Consider the following 20,865-nt stretch of genomic DNA (forward strand, 5'->3'; position numbering starts at 1 on the left):
CTGAAAAGAAAAAGCTCTTGAATTCCCCCGAGTTTTTAGCTGGATACTGCTAAACACGTGAATGTGAGGAAAACTACTCAAGGCTGGGAGAAAAACCAATAGAAATGAGCTAATGGTACAGTCTCCAGTACTGATCTCCAGGCCAGAGTAGTATGCGTTTCCAATCAGAGGAGACAAAACTGACTATATATTGGGCATCAAATAGAGCACTCAGGGAAGTATTGCCTCGGGGCGCCTGGCTAGCTCAGCTGGTAGAGCATGCAACTCTTGATCTCAGGGTTGTGAGTTCAAGCCCCACGTTGGGTGTGGAAATTACTTAAAAATAAATGGTTGTTAAAAAGAAAAAAGTATTGCCTCAGTTGTGAGGCCTAGATTAGAGATGAAAAAGAAAATGTCTGAGATGAAAAATACACTGACTGGAATTAATGGCAGATAAGACACTGCAGAAGAAAATATTGGTGAATTGGAAGACATACTAGTAGAAAGTGTCCAAAATAAAACCTAGAGAAGAAAAAGCAAAAAAGAAAAACTAGAACAGAACTTCAGTGAGATTAAGAAAATTCAAGAGGCCAAACATATGTGTAAATTGGAATCTACAAAGGAGAGGAAAATGAGGAGACAGAACACATATTTAAAGAAATAATGGCCAAAATTTTTTCAAATTTGATAAACCATAAATAAAATTTACCACTAGAAATAATAATTATGTGGATACATATAAAATACTTTACCCATCACTTTTAAATCTCTTCAAAACATAATTGACCACAGAAAAAATAGTAACAATGTATTTTGGGATTATAACATATGTAGAGGTAATATGGCCCACAGTTTACTAAAGCAGGAAGAGGAAAAATAGAAGTATACACCTGGAAGATTCTTACCCTATTTACATGAAGTGGTACAATGTAATAAAAAGTTGAAGATGTGTTCTAGAAACTCTAAAGCAGTGGCCAAAAGATAGAACAAAAAATAAAGAATTATAATGAATAAGACAAAGATACAAAGGAATCATAAAAAAATCAATCCAGGGGCACCTGGGTGGCTCAGTTGGTTAAGCGTCCAACTTCCGCTCAGGTCATGATTTCACAGTTTGTGAGTTCGAGCCCCACGTCAGGCTCTGTGCTGACAGCTCGGAGCCTGGGGCCTGCTTCGGATTCTATGTCTCCCTCTCTCTCTGCTCCTTCCCTGCTCACATACTGTCTCTCTCTCAAAAATAAATAAAGATTTAAAAAAATTAAAAAAACATCAATCCAAAGAAGGCAGGATGAGGGGAACAGAGAAGAGATGAGACCAATAGAAAACAAATAGCAAGATGATCATGTCAATAATGACACTAAATGCAAATGGTCTAAATACTCCAATTATAAGGCAGAGGTTGTAGGCTGCTTGTAAGAAACGTCCTCTTTTTGTAAAGTTTAAGTAACCTCTACACCCAACATGGGGCTCGAACCCATGACCCCAAGATCAAGAGTTGCACGCTCTTCTGACAGAGCCAGCCAGGTGCCCCAGAAACATACTTTGAATACAAAACAAAGAGAGGTTAAAAATAAAAGTATGGGAAAAGACAATTTAGGCTAAGATTAATTTAAAAAAAACACACACAACTTTTGGAGTGACTCCATTATTAGACAAATTGACCTTCACAACAAAGAATACTACCACATAAAAATTCCCCTCATTTCATTAAGGGAAGGTGGTCAGTTAATCTAGGTGCTAGATTCTAGAGAATCCACAATTATTTTTTTAAATTTTTAATGTTTATTTATTTTTGAGAGAGTGAGAGAGACAGAGTGTGAGCAGGGGAGGGATGGAGAGAGGGAGACACAGAATCCGAAGCAGGCCCCAGGCTCCGAGCCGTTGGCACAGAGCCCGACGCGGGGCTCGAACTCACAAACTGCGAGATCATGACCTGAGTGGAAGTTGGACGCTCAACTGACTTGAGTCACCCAGGTGCCCCAGGAATCCACAATTATTATCAGAGACTTCAACATCTCTCTTGACAGACAGACAATAGGTTATAATTTTAAAGATTAGAAGAGCACTACCATCCACATTTACCTAGGTGACAATTATAAGGCACTCTACCCAATAAAAGTAGTGTTCTTCTGGTCTTTGAATGTGTTCTATAGTACACATTCTTTTCAAGGGAACATGGAACATTTTTGCCAAGATAGAATATTCTGGGCATTAAAACAAGTGTCAAAAGACAAATAATTTGTTATAAAAATTATGTTTTTATGTTCTGACTACAGTGGAATTAAGTCAGAAACCAATAACAAGGTATCTCGGAAAAATTCCAAATGTTTGGAAACTAAGTTACACACTTCTAAGTAGCCTATGGGTCAAAAAGAAACCAAAAGGGAAGTTAGAAAGTATTTTGAACGGAATGAAAATAAAAACACCACATGTCAAAATTTGTGGATGCAGCTACAGCAGTGCATAGAGGGAAATTTATAGCCTAAATGCCTATATTCGAAGAGTTTCAAATCAAGGACCTAAACTTCCACTTAAAAAAAAAAAATTAGAAAAAGTAAGCAGGAGGAAGGAAATGATTAAGAGCAGAAATAAGTGAAATAGAAAACAAAACAATTCCAGAAACTCAGTGAAACCAAAAGCTGGCTCTCTGAAAAGAGCGATAATATTGCCAAACCCATCCCACACTGATCAAAAAAGAAGAGAGAGAAGACAAAAATCATCAATCTTAGGTACAGAGGAAGGAAAATTTTCATTCTAGATGCTACAAATGTTAAAAAGCATTCTGTGGGCATTTATCCCACAGAGGTGAAAACTTATAATTACACAAACCTGTGTGCGAATGTCCACAGTGGCTATTTAGCGGATGAATGGTTGGACAGACTGTGGCGTACACATACCATGGAATCCTGCTCAGTAATAAACGGAATGAACTCCTGATACGTGCAACAACTTGGGTAAATATCCAGGGAATTAACACCAAGCTGATGATGATAATGATAATAATAATGATAATAATAAGGCAATCCCAAAAGGTTACCTGTTGTTCCATTTGTATAGCATTTTTGGTATCACAAAATTTTAGAAATAAAGGACAGATTAGTGGTTATCAGAAATTAGGGAAGTTTGAGTTTGGGGCACGGGGTGGGGCAGGTATGGTTACAAAAGGGCAAACGTGAGGAATCCTTAGTGTTAGAGCTGTTCAGTATTTTTGTTTTTTAAGTTTCTTTATTTTGAGGGAGAGAATGCATGTGCAAGCAGGGGAGGGGCAGAGAGAGAGGGAGACAGAAAACCCAAAGCAGGCTCCGTGCTGATAGCACAGGGATCAATCCCATAAGCCTGTGAGATCATGACCTGAGCTGAAATCAAGTCAGACGCTTAACCAACCGAGCCACTGAGGTGCCCGAGAACCGTTCAGTATTTTGGCTCTTATCTCCTGGATACATAAATCCGCACAGGTGATAAATCTGTATAGAACTTATTACATGCATGTGCACATGCACGCACACACACACACAATACAAGCAAAACTGGGGAAGTCTGAATACAGTTGGTAGATTGCATCAGCATCAATATCCTGGGCTATTATAATACAGTTTTGCAAAATGTTATCATTGGGGAAACTAGGCAAAGCATACAGTGAATCTCTCTGTGTTATTTCTTATAACTGCGGGTGACTCTAGAGTGACCTCAGTAAAAGTTTTAATTAAAAATTTAAAAATAATTAGGAAATATTACGAGTAATTTTATGCCAACACATTTGAAATTTCAATTAAATGAACCCGTTCCTTGAAAGACTCAAGCTATCTAATCACCTGATAACAAATGGATCATCTCTGGGTGCCTGGGTGGCTCAGTTGGTTAAGCATCTGATTCTTCATTTCGGCTCAGGTTATTGATCTCATGGTTTATCTCTTCCGGGTGTGGGGCTTGATCCTACGACCCTGAGATCATGACCTGAGCCCAAATCAAGAGTCAGATGCTCAACCAACTGAATCACCCAGAAGTCCATGATCCACTTTGAAATAATTCTTGCATATGGTGCCAAATGTAGAACTAAGTTCATAGTTTTTGGGTTTTTTTGTTTTGTTTTGTTTTGCTTTTCAGTAGGGTCTGTGCCCAATATGGGGCTTGAACTCATGACCCCGAGATCAAGAGTCACATGTTCTACCAACTGAGCCAGCCAGGGGCCCCCATTATTTGTTGAAAGAAAAATGATCCTTCTCCTGTGGGACTGATTAGATACCTTTGTTGAAAATCCATTGACCATGTGTGTGTGGGATTATATCTGGATTCTTTTTTTTTTTTTTCTGGATTCTTTATTCTTTTTCACTGGCCTGTATTTTTATACCAGTTCTGCACTCTTGACTATTGTAGCTTTTTCAAAGTTGTCTCCTTTGCATTTCCACATACATTTTAATTTTTTTTTAATGTTCACTCATTTTTGAGAGAGAAGACAGACAGATAGACAGAGACAGAGCTCGAGCGAGGGAGGGGCAGAGAGAGAGGGATACACAGAATCCGAAGCACGCTCCAGGCTCTGAGCTGTCAGCACAGAGCCTGACGCAGGGCTTGAACTCACGAACTGCAAGATCATGACCTGAGTCCAAGTTGGACGCCCAACCAACTGAGCCACCCAGGTGCTCCTCTGTATATATTTTATTTTATTTTATTTTTTTAACGTTTATTTATTTTTGAGACAGAGAGAGACAGAGCATGAACAGGGGAGGGGCAGAGAGAGGAGACACAGAATCCGAAACAGGCTCCAGGCTCTGAGCTGTCAGCACAGAGCCCGACGCTGGGGCTCAAACTCAAGGACTGTGAGATCATGACCTGAGCTGAAGTCGGACGCTTAACCGACCGAGCCACCCAGGCGCCCCCCTCTGTATATATTTTAGAAGCAGCTTGCCAGTTTCTACAAAAAGCCTGCTGGAATTTTGATTGGGTTTGAATTGTATCCATAGGTCAGTTTGGGGAGAATCTTACCAACATTGAGTCTCCTGATCCATGAGCATAGTCTATCTCTCCATTTACTTAGCTCTTTCATTTCTCTAAAAAATGTTTTATAATTTCCCAGTGTACATGTTTTACACACTTTGTGTCAGATTTCTTCCTAAGTATTTGATATTTTTGATGTGGTTATAAATGGTATTTTTAAAATGTCAATTTCTGATTGTTCGTTGCTAGTATATAGAAATGCATTTGATTTTTATAGTAAGCTTGTACCCTTCTACCTTCTCCATCTAGATGCCTCCTACACTGTGAAGCTTTCCCCAGCTCCCTCAACTTCTCTCTGCTCTTCTTCTCCAGTATCACGTGCAGGTCTTTATCCCCAAACCTAGCCAGTTGGATTGGGACCATTTGTTTCTGTGTCTGCCTCCCCCATCAGACCGGGAGCTCCTTGACGTTGGGAGAGGCCAGCTCCTATTTGGTTCATCTTGTGCCCACTAGGGTCCAGCCCACGGTCTGGCACACAATAAATAGTCATTGAGTGAGTGTCTGAGGAAAGAATGAATAGATGGGTGTGGATGGATAGATGGAGGAGGGAGGGGGGAGGGAGGGATAGATGGAGGAGGAAAGGATGGATCGATGGATGGATGGATGGGAATTGTATTTGCTAAACCAGGCTATTTTTGTTTCTGAATCTGCTGCAACTTCCTGCGTGCCACAGTGGTCTGCATACTGCTGAATGTCACCAGTAGACCGCAGTCTTCATAAATAACATTGACCAAATACTTACGGCATGCTGGACATTCTGCAAGCTCCCTGCAGGCATCTTCTCGTTAAACGTGTCACATACCTCCTCTCCTCCTCTCTCTCCTGTGTTCATAAAGTTCTAGCCACTCTGATTTCTCTGTTGGTTCTCAAATCCATCAAACATACTCCATCTCTGCACCTTTGCCCTGTTCTCCTCTGCTCAGGGCCCTCTTTCCTCAGATGACTGCTTGGCTTGTTCCATCACCTCTTTTAAGCCTGTGCTCAAATGTTACCTCCTCAGTGAAGCTTTCCCTGACCGCTAAAACAGCCACCCTACCACTCTCCATCTCCTATCTGGGGCTTTCTCCGTTTAACATGACAGGTGCATTCTCCCAGCTCATTACCTGTTCCTTCCCATCCTCATTTTACTTTCTGCACCATATTCTAGGAAAGTACCACGTTTGGTTAATAATAATAACGATGTCCTGTTTCTTGAGCGTTTATTCAAAAGTGTGCCAAGCAGACTGCCAAATGCTTTACATAGATGAACGGACTTCACCCACATGACACACCAATGGGGTAGGGGCTTTTTTTTTTTTTTTTCTGCGAGAGGTCCAGTTATTTGCCTGCTGCTGTGGATGAGGACCGCTCCAGCGAGCCTGTGTGTGAGGCTGCCCGATTGCCTGCTTTCCTTCTGTTTAGTTTTGTAGATGACGCTGACAGCCTCCTGCACATCAAGATAGAAGATTCCCCGGAAGCCAACCTTTCCCCCTTTTTAAGGCATCTCTGTCACTTTCTCGGTAAGGGGCAATCTCCAACCAGGAAGCCACTGGTCTGTGCCCAGGGGCCAGAAGGGCTGTGGTACCTTGTCCACGCTTCTGCTTCTGATTGTGACTGTCAGCACTGAGGAAAGAAAGGGTGGGGCCAAGCACAAGCCCGGCTAGGTGTGGCCAAGCCCCAGGACAAACTGTCCCTCAGGAGCCCTTGACAATGAGGGCAGCCACGTGTTTACCTTGGGGGTAGTGGGGCCAGATAAGACCACCGGATTGCAGATTGAGCGCCCTGCATTCTGACCCTGGCTGGACCAGTAGGCCCTTTTGGGTCCACTTAACCCTTGGTCCCGGCCTCACTGCACCTGTTGGGAAATGAGAGTGTTGACCGCCTCCCTCCCCCCACCACCTGCTGTGGGTGCATATGGTCAGAGCAGCCTGCTCTGGGCTCTGGGAACCCAGAGGTGAATCATACTCCATCCCTGCCCTCCTGTCCTGTCAATGGGTGGAATGGATGGAAAATTCCAGAACCCTCCCAGCTCTGACTTCCAGGATCCCCGGTGTGTGTGTGCCCAGTGTCCCTTTGGTTCTCCCATCACACATGGCAGTGCCCACCAATCACTTACCTCATTGAGGGTGCAGTTTTCAGTCACCCCAGGGCTCACGATTGCCCAAGGAGAGCAAGATGGCTGGAGAGATTGAGGTTGAGTCCAGTCAGGGGCCCTACCCCAGGGCTGCCTGCTGGGTACCACTTTAGCCCCCAGCCCACATGGCTGCACCAGGGGCCAGAGAATGGCTTTTTGGCCCAAACATCCTTATTTGCCTGGGAGGTTGCAAGATTCACTTGACCAGTATCTAGGCTGTGACTTGCCCTGTGTCCCACCTTGGGATGGCAGAGTCCTGTGCCATAGAGGCCCCCTCTCCAGCCCTACCTTGCTGGGTGGGACTTGCTGGGCCAGTCCTTAACTGCTCTGTGTCTCTGATTCCTTGTCCATATGATGAGGCACTTGGCCTCAACCATCTCCTCCGGTGCTGACAGTCTGCAGTTTCGCATGTGGTATGTTTATCTCCAGTTCTCAGAGGTTACCCGATCAGCCCAGAATGCCAGCTTAGATTTCCTCCCCACCCCTCACTGGGCGAGCCTCAGCCTCAGGGGCGTTATTAAGTGTGATCATAGCTGACCTGTCTGTGTCAGGCATGGGGCTAAGCACAGGACAAAACCTTTTGAGGTAGGTAGTATACTGTAACCCCATTTTCTGGAGGATAAAACTGTGCCTTAGAGTAACATGCTCGGGCCATACAGCCAGTGAGTGGCCGAGCCAGGATTCATACCCAGGCCGTACTGCCTCTGTCAGCACCCCCATGTCCTGGGGGGACCATCTTCTCATCCCACTCAGGAGGCCAGCTGGTAACTGAGCTTCTTGGGCTAGAAACCTGGAGAGCCAAAAAAAAAAAAAAAAAAAAGACCTTTGCATGATAATGCTGAACACCCAGTGTGATTCTCTTGAACTGCCAGTGAGGTCTGAGGACCTCCATGTGCCAGGTGATGAAACAGTGTCCCAGAGATGTTGCGTGACTAGCCTGTGCCATGGTGTGCTGGGTCCGAACTCACTCTTGGACCATGGGCCCCTGAAGCCAGTCCGCTTACAGCAACTAAGGTCCACAGGGAACGAGGCCATGCAGGTCCCCCGCCTTTCCTTCCTCTTGCAGAACTTCACCTCCAGCTTGGCTCTGTCGTCCTGGTCTTTTCCACCCTGGGCATCAGTCGCAGTTGTGCGGCCATCTTGGCCTTCCTCATGCACTGGAACGGGCAGACCTTGAAGGTACGCACTCCCCAGGCGAGGATCAGACTGCAGCTACCTCCAGCAGGCAGCGTCAGAGCTGGACCTGGGAGGAAGGGGGCCCAGGCACTACCTTGGGGCCCTAACTGGGGGGCGGGAGGGAGAGGGGTCAGGGAAAGGAGCTCCAAGTCTAGGGCTCTATCCAGCATACACACCCAGGGGCAAGGTCCCAGAGGTCTGGGCCAGAGGCTGAGGCTGTGACATTAGAGACCTGAGGCTTGGCGTGTGGGGCAAGCCCAGAGACTCAGGCTGGGCAAGGCCATGGCCAGCCACACCCTCGTCACGTCCCTCTTCAATCTGACTACTGGCATTTGTTCAGGCTTCTCCCAGGGAGGTAAGTTTTGGCTATTGCTTGGAGCCAGAGACTTGCAGCGCCCCCAGGCTCCAAGGGCACCTACCCTGACAGTCTTTACCCAGATTGGAGAAGGGGGCAGAGACCTATCTCCACAAACCCTGTGGAACCAGGGCTCCTGGTGCCGAGGGCAGTGTGTTTTGAGTGCGCTGGGAAATGGCAGATCTGCCCTGAGGGGAGGAACAGCTTGTGCGTGATTTCCGAGGACTTGGGTAGGACCCACACAGCTCCCATATATGCCCAGGGCTGTGCTTGGAGGAAGGGGAGCATCGAAGAATGACCATGGTCAGGGCCTACTGCTGATGGTTTTAGATATTGACCCCACGTGCTCTGTGGGGGTGAAATTGCAAGCTAGAAGGAGTCTTAGACGGCCAAGAATTCTACCTGTGGGTACGTACCTGGCAGAAGTGAAAGCAAAGACTCCGAAGTTTGTAGAACCACGTTCCTGGTTCTACACTTGGTTCAGCACTGACGGTAGCCGGGAGCGGGGAGTGACCCAAGTGTCCATCGACAGATGGGAAAATAAGTGGGTAGTGTATCCAAATAATGGAATACTACTCAGCCTTAAAAAGGGGAGACATTTTGACACCTGCTGCAACATGGATGAACCTGGAGGACATTGTGTGGAGTAGAATAAGCCAGTCACAAAAGGACAAATACCATATGATTCCGCTTATATGAGGTACCCGGAGTTGTCAAAATCACAGACATTGGAGGTAGAATGGTGGGTGCCGAGGGCAGGGGGCAGCGGGAACGGGGAGCTGTTTAATGGACATGAAGCTTTGGTTTGGGAAGATGGAAAAGTTCTGGAGATGGATGGTGGTGCTGGTTGTGTGATGCGGCAAATGCACTTAATGCCACTGAACTGTACGTCCAAACCCGGTTACGGTGGTAAGTTTTCTGTATGCGTATTTTACCACAATTGACACCATTGAAAAAGAAAAGCATCTGGATGCAGAATCGCAGGCCTGGAGCGAGAGAACCAGACCCCTGTTCTCACCCCGTGCAAGGTGAATTGTCGGAGGTCATTGCCTGCTTGAGTGTTTTGGTGTGTGCTGCAGGGAAGGGTGTGACGTTGCTGATAAATCTGGGGAGGGAGGCTTGTGCCGTTGTTCCTGTAGAGATGCCTCTCCAGCCACCTCCCCAGGAATGGGCGCTGGCCTGCAAGGGGCCCTTTCTCCGCTGCCTTGTTGAGCTGGAATGTGGAGAAGACTGGAGCTGGCAGAAGGTGTGGAGAGCTCACTGCTTGCAGGGGGTGTTCCAGGATAGGAGCTCCCCAGGAGTTCGAATGGGATGGTGAAGTTTGGGTACAAAAAGGTCGAGCGAGAGCCTTGTAGCTCTGATATTTAGTGATGTTTCCCAGCCCTGACAAGCACATCACAGTCCTCTCTCTGCTCCCAGGCTTCCAGAGCTGGCTGGGGTGAGTGCAAGAGGGAGGGTTCACCCACCTGGCTCCTCCGAGTTCTCTAGCAGTGAAGGCCAGGCCCCCTCGGCTATGTGGTGGCACCCATGGGCCCACCCACGGGTCCCCAAAGAACTCCAGCAGTGAATTCGAGGGCCATCTGGGTGTGGCTGTCCTGCTCAGTGGGAGGACAGGTGCTTGGGTCCTTGAAGGACCCAAGTCCTCCTCTCAGGAGGAACCTGGGATTAGTAATCTGTGTTGTGTGCAGGGATGTCCTGTTGCTGAGGGCTCTGCCCTGAGATGCCATCTAGATAACTTGACAAAAAATGCTATGCAACCAGAGCTGTGGACAGCAAGAACTGCCACTGTGACCTTGCTGGGTCTTTTCCAGACTGAGTTAGTCGTGTGTGGTGGTTAGGTTTTCCTAACCATTACCAAGCAATGCCCTGCATTACTGACAGAGGTTGACCTGGGCTCAGCTCTGCTGCTGCCTGGGGTCCAGAAAGACATTCCCTCCTCCTGTTGTCTGTGTGGTCCTGGGGTCCTCCTCCGTGCACTGGGGAAGCCATGTCCCTGGCTGTTGTCAGCTCAGTTGAGATGGTCAGAGCCCATGGGCTTGGCAAAAAAAAAAAAAAAAAAAAAGTGTGGGCCACACTGGGGCAATATACTGCTTCCTGGGCTTATGGTCCCAGCTGAGCTCACTGAGGCACCAAGACCAGAAGTGGGAAGTTAAGGGGTGAACCCTGAGCCACCCTGCTTGTCCTGGGCTTTCAAGGCTTTGGCACAAGGTTGTGTGGGATCCCAGAGCCAGCAAGTCCTTCAGAAATCTATTTCAGTTCTTTTAAACTGCTGACAGTAACTTTGTCCCTTAAAAGATCTTCAGAGAAAAACAAAACAAAATAAAACAAAACCCAACTCCTGAGGCACCATAATGGCTACTATTGGCAGAGTGCCAGGTCATTGTGAATACTTCTTGCATAATGAAACCACAAGGACCCCGCAGATTGTTATTATCCCTGTTTTGCAGGAGGCTTCTAGAGGCTGAGTAATTTGCCCAAGGCCCCATAGCTGTAAGTGGCAAAGCTGGAATCCAAAACCACCACACGGCACAGTTTGAGAATCTGGGCTTTACACAGAGCCCAAGGTGGTGGGAAGAGCATTGGCCTTGCACCCTGAAGAATGGGGCTGTGGGCTGGCTGCTGCCTCTTACCAAGAGTGACCTGGCCACATACCTTCATCCTTCGATCTCACTGGTGTTTTCTGTGAGTCCAAGCAGATGCTTTGTGGGCTGAAAGGGGTTGTGAGCAGTGAGTGTGGGGGACTGTGATTATAGTTTGTCCTCAGGGACCCCATCTGACCTGATCAGGACTTAGTAAACTTTACAACTGCATAGCTCTGCCCCAGGCACCACTGTTGTTGTTATTGTTGTTTTAAATGGCAAAGTACAGATAACATGAAATTTACCATTCTGTCATTTGTAAGCATGCAGTTCAGCAGCGTTAAGTACATTCACATTATTGTGCAGCTGATCTCCAGAACTCTTTTCATCTTGCAAAACTAAAGCTCTATACCCATTAAGTAGCAAATTCCACATTCTTCTCTCCGCCCAGCCTCTGGCAACCACCATTCTCCTTTCTGTGTCTATGAATTTGACTCCTTCAGGTACTTCATATAAGTGGAATCATACAGTATTTGTCCTTTTGTGAGTGGCTTATTTCACTTCACATAATATCCTTAAGGTTCATCTATGTTGTAGCATGTGCCAGAATTTCCTTGCTTTTTAAGTATGAATGATATTCTGTTGCATGTAGTATTCACCAGTGAGCCCATCAGGGCCTGTTGCTTTCTGTTTTGGAAGATAAGTTTTTAATCCAATTTCTTTAATAGATAAAGGCCTATTCAGATTGTGTGATTTTGTGTGAGTTTTGGCAGATTGTGTCTTTCAAGGAATTGGTCTGTTTTATCTAGATGCTATGTGGACATGATGTTGTTCATAGTATTCCTTTAGTCTTTTAATGTCCATGGGCTCTGTAGTGATGTCCCTTTTTCATTTCTGATATTAATGAATTGTATCTTCCCTCCTTTTCTTAGTCTTGCTAGAAGCTGATCAATTTTGCTGATTTTTTCCCCCAAAGAACCAGCTTTTGATTTCATTGATTTCTTTTTTCTGTTGATTTTCTGTTTTCAATTTCATTGATTTTGGCTTTAATTTTTATTTTTTTCTACTTACTTTGGGTTTAATTTACTCTTCTTAGTTTCCTAAGAAGGAAAACTTAGAGGATTGATTTAGATGAACATTCATCTTGTGAATGTTCCATTTGGTCTTGAGAAGAATGTATATGCTGTTGTTGGATGGAATATTCTATAGGTGTCAGTTATATCTAGTTAATTAATGGTGCTGTTGAGTTCAACTATGACCTTATTGATTTTCTGCCTGCCATATCTGTCCATTACTGATAGAAAAGTGATGAAGTCTCTAGACAGTGGATTCATCTATTTCTCCTTGCCTCACATATATTGATGTTGTTAGGTACATGCCATTGTATGTATGTATATACGTATTTTGTTTATCCCTTCATCTGTTGATGGACCTTTGGGTTACTTCTACCTTTTGTTTATTTTTTGAATAATGCTACTGTGACTGTGGGTGTGTGAATATCTTTGAGATCCTGCTTTCAGTTCTTTTTTTCCTTTTTTATTCTTTGTTAAGATATAATTAATATATAACATCAGTTTCAGGTATATAACAATTGTTCAGTGTTATGTACATACTACAAAATGATCACAATAAGTCTTGTTAACATCCATCACCACATATAGGTACAACTTTTTTTCTTGTAAGGAGAACTTTTAAGATCTACTCTCTTAGTAACTGTAAATTATACAGTACAGCATTAACTATAGTTACCATACTGTGTATATCACTATGACTTATTTTGTAACTGGAAGTTTGTACCTTTTGACCACATTCCCCATTTTGCTCACCTCTGGCCCCTACCTCTGGCAACCCTCAGTCTATTCCCTGTGTCTGAGTTCAGCCTTTGTGTGTTTTTGTTTTGTTTTTTAGGTTCCATATAAGTGAGATCATATGGTATTTGTCTTTCTTTGTCTGACTTCACTTAGAATAATGCCTTCAAGGTCCATCCATGTTGCTGCAGATAGCTGGATTCCTTCCTTTTTAATGGCTGAATAATATTCCATTGTGTGTTCCATTCTGTTCCATGTTGTCTTTATCTATTTAGCCATCAGTGGCCACTATGGTTGTTTCATGTCTTGGCTATTGTAAATAATGCTGCAGTGAAGATGAGGTACAGATACCTTTTTGGGCTAGTGTTTGTATTTCATTTTTTTTTAATGTTTATTTTTATTCTTGAGAGAGTGCACATGTGCAAGCAGGGGAGAGGCAGAGAGAGAGGGGGGCAGAGGATCCAAAGCAGGCTTCATGCTGACAGTAGAGAGCCCTATGTGGGGCTCAAACTCATAAACTGTGAGATCATGACCTGAGCTGAAGTCAGATGCTTAACTGAGCCACCTAGACGCCCTGTGTTTTTGTTTCCTTTCTATAAATACCCAGAAATGGAATTTCTGGATCATATGGTAATTCTTTTCTTTTTATTTTATTGTTGTTATTTTTTATTTTAAGAGAGAGAGAGAGAGTGCATGTGAGTAGGGGAGACAGTCAGAGGGAGAGGGAGAGAGAGAATCTCAAGCAGGCTCCATTCCATGCTCAGTGTGGAGCCTAGGATTGTGACCAGAGCTGAAATCAAGAGTTGGATGCTCAATGGACTGGACCACCCAGGTGCCCCATATTCCTAATTTTTTATGAATCTCCATATTATTTCCATAGTGACTGTACCAATTTACAGTTCTATTAGTGCATCGAGGTTCCCTTTTCTCCACATCCTTGTTTGCACTTGTTATTTCTTACATTTTTTTGGTAATAGCCATATTGTGATTTGTTACCTCATTGTGATTTTGATTTGCACTTCCCTGATGATTAGTGATGCTGAGCATCTTCTCCTGTACCCATTGGCCATCTGTATGTCTTCTTGGGGAAAAGACATCCAGATCTTCTGCTCTTTTTAAAATCAGATTTTTTTCTATTACATTGCAAGAGTTATTTATATATTTTGGATATTAACCTCTTATTAGATATATGATTTACAGATCTCTTCTCCCATTCAGTAGGTTGCCTTTTCATTTGGTTGATAGTTTCCTTTGTTGTGCAAAAGCTTTTTAGTTTGATGCAGTTGTTTGTTTTTGTTCTTGTTGCCTTTGCTTTTGGTATCAAATCCAAAATATCATCACCAGGACTGATGTCAGGGAGCTTACCAGATATGTTTTCTTCTAGGATCATTATGATTTGGGGTCTTACATTCAAGCCTTTAATTTTTTTTGAGTTGATTTTTGTGTATGGAGGAAGAATGTTCCAGTTTCACTATTTTGCATGTGGCTGTCTAGCTTTCCAATGCCATTTATTGAAGATTGTCCTTTACCCATTGTATATTCTTGTCTCCTTTGTCATAAATTAATAGAAGATTTATACATGTTGGTTTATTTCTGGACTATTTTGTTCCATTGACTTATGTGTGTATTTTTATGTCCATGCCATACTGCCTTGACTATGATAGCTTTGTAATATAGTTTGAAATCAGGATGTCATGCCTCCCGCTTTGTTCTTCTTTCTTCAGATTGCTTTAGCTATCTGAGGGTCTGTTAATGATTCCATACAAATTTTAAGATTGTTTGTTCTATTTCTGTGAAAAATTCCATTGGAATTTTGTCAGGGATTGTGTTGAATCTGTAGATTGCTCTGGGTACTTGGGATGTTTTAACAATGTTAATTCTTCCAATCCATGAGCCTGGAATATCTATTTATTTGTATCCTCTTCAGTTTCTTTTATTCATGTCTTACAGTTTTCAGTGTATACGTTTTTAGCTCCTTGGTTAAATTTATCCCTAGGGATTTTATTCTTTTTGGTGTAATTATAAATGGGATTGTTCTCTAATTTCTCTTTCTGATAGATAGTTCATTATCAGTGCACGTGATTTTTGTGTATTGATTTTGTATCCTGCAACTTTACCAAATTTATTATTCCTGATGTTTTTTTGATGGATACTTTAGGGCTTTCCAAATATAATACCATTTGTAAAGAGTTTTACTTCCTTTCCAATTTGGATGCCTTTTATTTCTTGCCTAATTGCTCCTGCTTGCAATACTATGTTGAATAAATGTGGCAAAAGTGGGCATCCTTCTCTTATTCCTGATCTTAAAGGAGAAGCTCTTCAGCTTTTCACCATTGAGTGTGATGATGGGCTTGTCATATATTGCTTTCATTACGTTGCAGTGTATTGTATTCCCTCTATACCCACGTTTTGGAGAATTTTTATAACTGGATGTTGATTTTTGCTAAATTCTTTTTCTGCCTCTGTTGAGATAATCATACAATTTTTATCCTTCATTTTGTTATGATGGTATATTACATTGACTGGTTTGCAAAGGTTAAACCATCCTTGCATCCGTGAAGTCAATCCCGCTTGATCCTGGTATATAATTCTTTTCATGTATTGTTGAATTTGGCTTGCTAAGATCTTGTTCAAGATTTTTGCATCTATGCTAATCAGGGATATTGGCCTGTAATTTTCTTTTCTTGTTGTGTCTTTGTCTGGTTTGGCATCAGGGTAATGCTGGCCTTGTAGAATGAATTTGGGAGTGTTCCTCCTCTTCTGTTTTTGGGAAGTGTTTAATAACGAAGTGTTTAATAATGTTCGGTCCAATTCATCAGTGAAGTTATCTGATCCTGTACTTTTGTTTCTTGGGGGGTTTTGATTATGGATTCAATCTTGTTACTAATAATTGGTCTGTTCAGATTTTCTATTTCTCCATAACTCAGTCTTGGTAGGTTGTAAATTCCAGGAATCTATCCATTTTTTCCATTTTGTTCAGTATGTTGGTGTATAATTGTTCACAGTAATCTCTTATCCTTTGCATTTCTTTGGTATCAGTTGTAACATTTCCACTTTCATTTCTGATATTATTTGAGCCCTTTATTTTCTTGGTGAGTCTAGCTAAAAGCTTGTCTATTTTGTTTATCTTTAAAAAAAACCCATCTCTTAGTTTCATTGATCTTTTCTGTTGTCTTTTTAGTCTCTATTTCCACTTTGGTCTTGGTTATTTCCCACTTCCTAGTTTGTTGTTCTTCTAGTTTCATGAGGTGTTTTTGTTTCTTAATGTAGGCATTTATTGCTATGAACGTCCTTCTTTAGAACTGCTTTCGCTGCAGCCCATAAATGTTGATATGTTGTATTTTCATTTTCATTTGTTTCAAGACATTTTTTAAAGATTTTATTTTTAAGCAGTCTCTACACCCAATGTGGGCCTTGAACCCACAGCCCTTGAACCCACATACAATGTTGATATGTTGTATTTTCATTTTCATTTGTTTCAAGATATTTTTTAAAGATTTTATTTTTAAGCAGTCTCTACACCCAATGTGGGCCTTGAACCCACAGCCCTGAGATTGTCACATGCTCCACTGACTGAACCAGCCAGGTGTCCTCAGTATATTTTTGATATTTCTTTTGATTTCTTCATTGATCCATTGTTTGTTTAGTAACATGTTGCTTAATCTCCATGTATATGTGTACTTTCCAGTTTTCTTGTAATTCATTTCTAGTTTCACCACTGTGGTCATAAAAGATGCTTGATAATATCTCAGTCTTCTTAAATTTATTATTTATTTTGTGGCATAACATATGATCTGTCCTGGAGGATGTTTCATGTGCACTTGAGAAGAATGTGTATTTCACTTTGAGAGGGAATGTTCTGTAAATGTCTGTTAGGTCCATCTGGCTTAATGTGTACTTCAAGTCCAATGTTTTATTGATTTTATGTCTGGATGACCTGTTAATGCAAGTGGGGGTATTAAAGTCCCCTACTATTGTTATATTGCTGTCTATATCTCTCTTTAGGTCTGTTAATATTTGCTTTATATATTTAGGTTCTTCTATGTTGGGTGCATAAATATGGACAAATTTTACATCCTCTTGTTGGATTGAGCCTTTTATCATTATATAGTGACCTTTGTTTCTTATCATAGTCTTTGTCTTAAGGTCTATTTTGTCTGATATAGCAGCTTCAGCTTTCTTCTGGTTTCCATTTGCCTGGAGTATCTCTTGCCTCCCTTCACTTTGTGTGTGCGTGTGTGTGTGTGCGTGTGTGTGTGTGTGTGTGTGTGTGTGTGTATGTGTGTGTATGTGTGTGTGTGTGTGTGTGTCTCCTTAACATCTGAAGTGAGTGTCTTGGGGCGCCTGGGTGGCTCAGTCGGTTGGGCGGCCGACTTCGGCTCAGGTCATGATCTCGCGGTCCGTGAGTTCAAGCCCCGCGTCGGGCTCTGTGCTGACAGCTCAGAGCCTGGAGCCTGTTTCGGATTCTGTGTCTCCCTCTCTCTGACCTTCCCCCATTCATGCTCTGTCTCTCTCTATCTCAAAAATAAATAAACGTTAAAAAAAAAAATTTTGAAGTGAGTGTCTTAGGCAGCATATAGATGAGTCTTCTCTTTTTTTTTAATCCATTTTGCCACTCTGTGTCTTTCGATGGGAGAAGTTAGTCTATTTACATTTAAGGTAATTATTGATAGGTTTGGAATTACTGCCATTTTAACTGTTTTTTGGGGGGGCTGTTTTATAATTCCTTTTTTCCTTTTCTTGCTCTCTTTGTGATTTATGATTTTCTGTAGTGGTTTGCTTATTCCTTTCTCTTTCTCTTTTGTGTATCTATTACAGATTTTTGCTTTGTGGTTACCATCAGACTTACATAAAACAACTTATAACAGCCTGTTTTCAGTTGATAACAACTTAAGTTTGAACGCAGTCTAAAACTCTACATTTTTACTACCCCTCCCAATGTTTTATGTTTTTGATATCCTAATTTACATATTTTTGTCTTAGTTATTTGTAGTATTTTTGTCTTTTAACCTTCACACCAGATTTATAAGTGAACCTACCACCTTTACATTAGATTATTTTGAATTTTACTCTACCAGTGATTCTTATACTTGCCTTTTTTCCTAACACTAATTAGTGCCATTTCATTTCAGCTTTAAGTCCCTGTAACACTTCTTGTAAAACTGGTCTGGAGGTGATGAACTCCTTCAACTCTTGATTGCCTGGAAAACTCTGTATTTCTCCTTCAATTCTAAAGGACAGCTATGCTGTGTAGAGTAGTCTTGGTCGACAGTTTTTTCTTTCAGCTTTGAATATATCATGTCGCTTCTTTCTGGCTTGCAACGTTTCTGCTGGAAAACTGCTGAGAGTCTAATGGGGCTTCCTTGTGTGTACCAAGTTGTTTTTCCTTTGCTGCTTTTAAGATTCCCTCGTTGTCTTTAACTTTTGATTAATTAGTTGTGATATGTCTTGGTGTGGATCTTTGGGTTCCTCTTTTTTAGAATTCTCTGGGCTCTGGGTATCTGTTTCCTTTTCCAGGTTAGAGAAGTTTTCGGTGTTATTTCCTCAAATAAGTTTTGTGTCCCTTTCTCTTTCTTCTCCTTCTGGGACTCCTGTACTGCGAACATTGATCTTCTTGATATTGCCCATAAGTCCCTTAAGGTATTCTTGTTTTTCTTTTCTCCTCCTCCTCCTCCTCCTCCTCCTCCTCCTCCTCCTCCTCCTCCTCTTCTGCCTTCTTCTTTTCTATCTCCTCCTTCTTCTCCTTCCCCTCCTCTTCCTCCTCCTCTTCTTCCTCCCCCTTCTCTTTCTCCTCCTCCTCCTCCTCCTTCTTTTCCTTCTCCCCTCCTCCTCCTCCTCCCCCACTTCTTCCTCCTTCTTGTCCTTCTTCTCCTCCTCCTCCTCCTCCTCCTCCTCCTCCTCCTCCTCCTTCTTCTTCTCCTTCTTCCTCCTCTTCTTCTTCTTCTTCTTCTTCTTCTTCTTCTTCTTCTTCTTCTTCTTCTTCTTCTTCTTCTTCTTCTGTTGCTGCTTTGATTGGATGCACTCCACTGCACTGTCTTTGAGTCCACAGATCCTTTCTTCCACTTCATGTAGTCTGCAGTTGAATCCTTTAGTTGTACTTTTTCAGTTTAGTTATTGTATCCCACAGCTCTGTGATTTCTGTTTGGTACTTTCTTATGTTTTCTGTCTCTTAGCTGGAATTGCCACCAAGGGGGTTCAGGAGAACCTCGGTGAGCGTCTTTATGACATCAACTCTTTATCAGGTAAATCACTTATCCCCATTTCATGAGGATGTTTTTGTGAGGTTTTATCTTGTTTTGTGAGATTTATCTTGTGAGCAAATATTTTCATGTGCTTATTGACAAATCATGTATCTTCTTTGGGAAAATGTCTGTTCAAGTTTTTTTGCTTATGTTTCAATTGGGGTGTTTGTTTTTTTTTGTTGATTTTTAGGGGCTCTTTCTATATTCTTCATATTAGCACCTGGATATCAGTCATTTGGAATGTATTCCTCTGTTTGTTTTTTTTTCATTTTCCTTGACTCTGTTGGTTTCTATGCAGTGGGGAAAACAGCCACCTCTTCCAGTCTTTTGAAGGAATGGCCTGGTGTAGGAAATGAACCTTATTGTTCAACCCTTCCCTATTTCTTGGTTGTCTCTCACACCTTTTTGATTGTCAAAGCAGCTTGCTTTGTTCTTAGTGGCTCCCCATAGCTGAGGGTGTGCCAAGACCTGTCAGGGGTCCAGGGGAGGATCTAAGTCTGCATCTAGATTCGGGCTGATTGGAAGCCTGACCTTCAGGCAGCAGCTTAAACAGTATGCAAATATACCCGTTTCAGGGGAAGATGGGAACATAGGCATTTCTGTCTGCTCCTTTTACACTGAGCCACTGGGATGATAGCCAGTTAAGAACTATTTCTTTGTTTGCTACTGTCCTGTTGAACCCATAAACACAAGCCCCACTGGCCACCTGCTTTTGGTTATTTTGGGTGTACACCCAGAGTGGAATGGCTGGATCGTATGGTAATTCTATTTTTACTTTTTTGAGTAATCACTGTACTGTTTTCCACAGCGGCTGCACCATTTTACATTCCCACCAAAGGTGTGCCAGGTTTCCAGATTCTCCACATCCTCACTAACACTTCTGATTTTCTGTTGTTGTTGTTGTTTAAATAGTAGCCATCCTAATGGGTGTAAGGTGATATCTCGTTGCAGTTTTTTTCTTTTTATTGTGTTAAAATACACATAATGTAACACTTATCATCTCAACCATTTATTTACTTATGTGCATCTTAACCATTTTGAAAAAGTATACAGTCCAGTGGTATTAAATACTTTCTAGGGGCATCTGGGTGGCTTTGTCAGTTGAGTGTCCAACTCTTGATTTTGGCTCAGGTCATGATCCCAGGGTCATGGGATTGAGCCCTGTGTTGGGCTCTGTGCTAAGGGTGGAGGCTGCTTATGATTCTCTCTCCCTCTGCCCCTCTTCCCCACCTGAGCTCGCTCGCTCTCTCTCTCTCAAATAATTTTTTTTTTAAATCTTTAAATACTTTCTAGGGGCGCCTGGGTGGCGCAGTCGGTTAAGCGTCCGACTTCAGCCAGGTCACGATCTCGCGGTCCGTGAGTTCGAGCCCCGCGTCAGGCTCTGGGCTGATGGCTCGGAGCCTGGAGCCTGTTTCCGATTCTGTGTCTCCCTCTCTCTCTGCCCCTCCCCCGTTCATGCTATGTCTCTCTCTGTCCCAAAAATAAATAATAAAAAACGTTGAAAAAAAAATTAAAAAAAAAATAAATAAATACTTTCTAGTGTTGTACAGCCATTATCATCATCCATCCCCATAACTGTTTTTATCTTGTAAAGCTGAAACTCTTTTAAGCTCTATTA

At 42.6% G+C, this 20,865-nt stretch overlaps 1 protein-coding gene across 5 annotated transcripts in view; it reads left to right on the plus strand.

The window, feature by feature from the left end:
* Nucleotides 1–20,865, plus strand: part of STYXL1 (serine/threonine/tyrosine interacting like 1) — a 78,330-nt gene that overhangs the window by 53,857 nt on the left and 3,608 nt on the right. For 3 of the 5 annotated variants that reach the window (XM_058710858.1, XM_058710857.1, XM_058710856.1), the window contains exons 7-8: nucleotides 6,376–6,473; nucleotides 8,154–8,281. In XM_058710858.1, the coding sequence (XP_058566841.1) occupies nucleotides 6,376–6,473; nucleotides 8,154–8,281 (226 nt within the window). Of the gene's footprint in view, nucleotides 1–6,375; nucleotides 6,474–8,153; nucleotides 8,282–19,822; nucleotides 19,856–20,865 lie in introns of those variants that run through there. The other 2 variants (XM_058710859.1, XM_058710855.1) reach the window with 2 other exon arrangements.

This window comes from Neofelis nebulosa, chromosome 18 (genome assembly GCF_028018385.1).
Source record: "Neofelis nebulosa isolate mNeoNeb1 chromosome 18, mNeoNeb1.pri, whole genome shotgun sequence".
NCBI classification, from domain to species: Eukaryota; Metazoa; Chordata; class Mammalia; order Carnivora; family Felidae; genus Neofelis; species Neofelis nebulosa.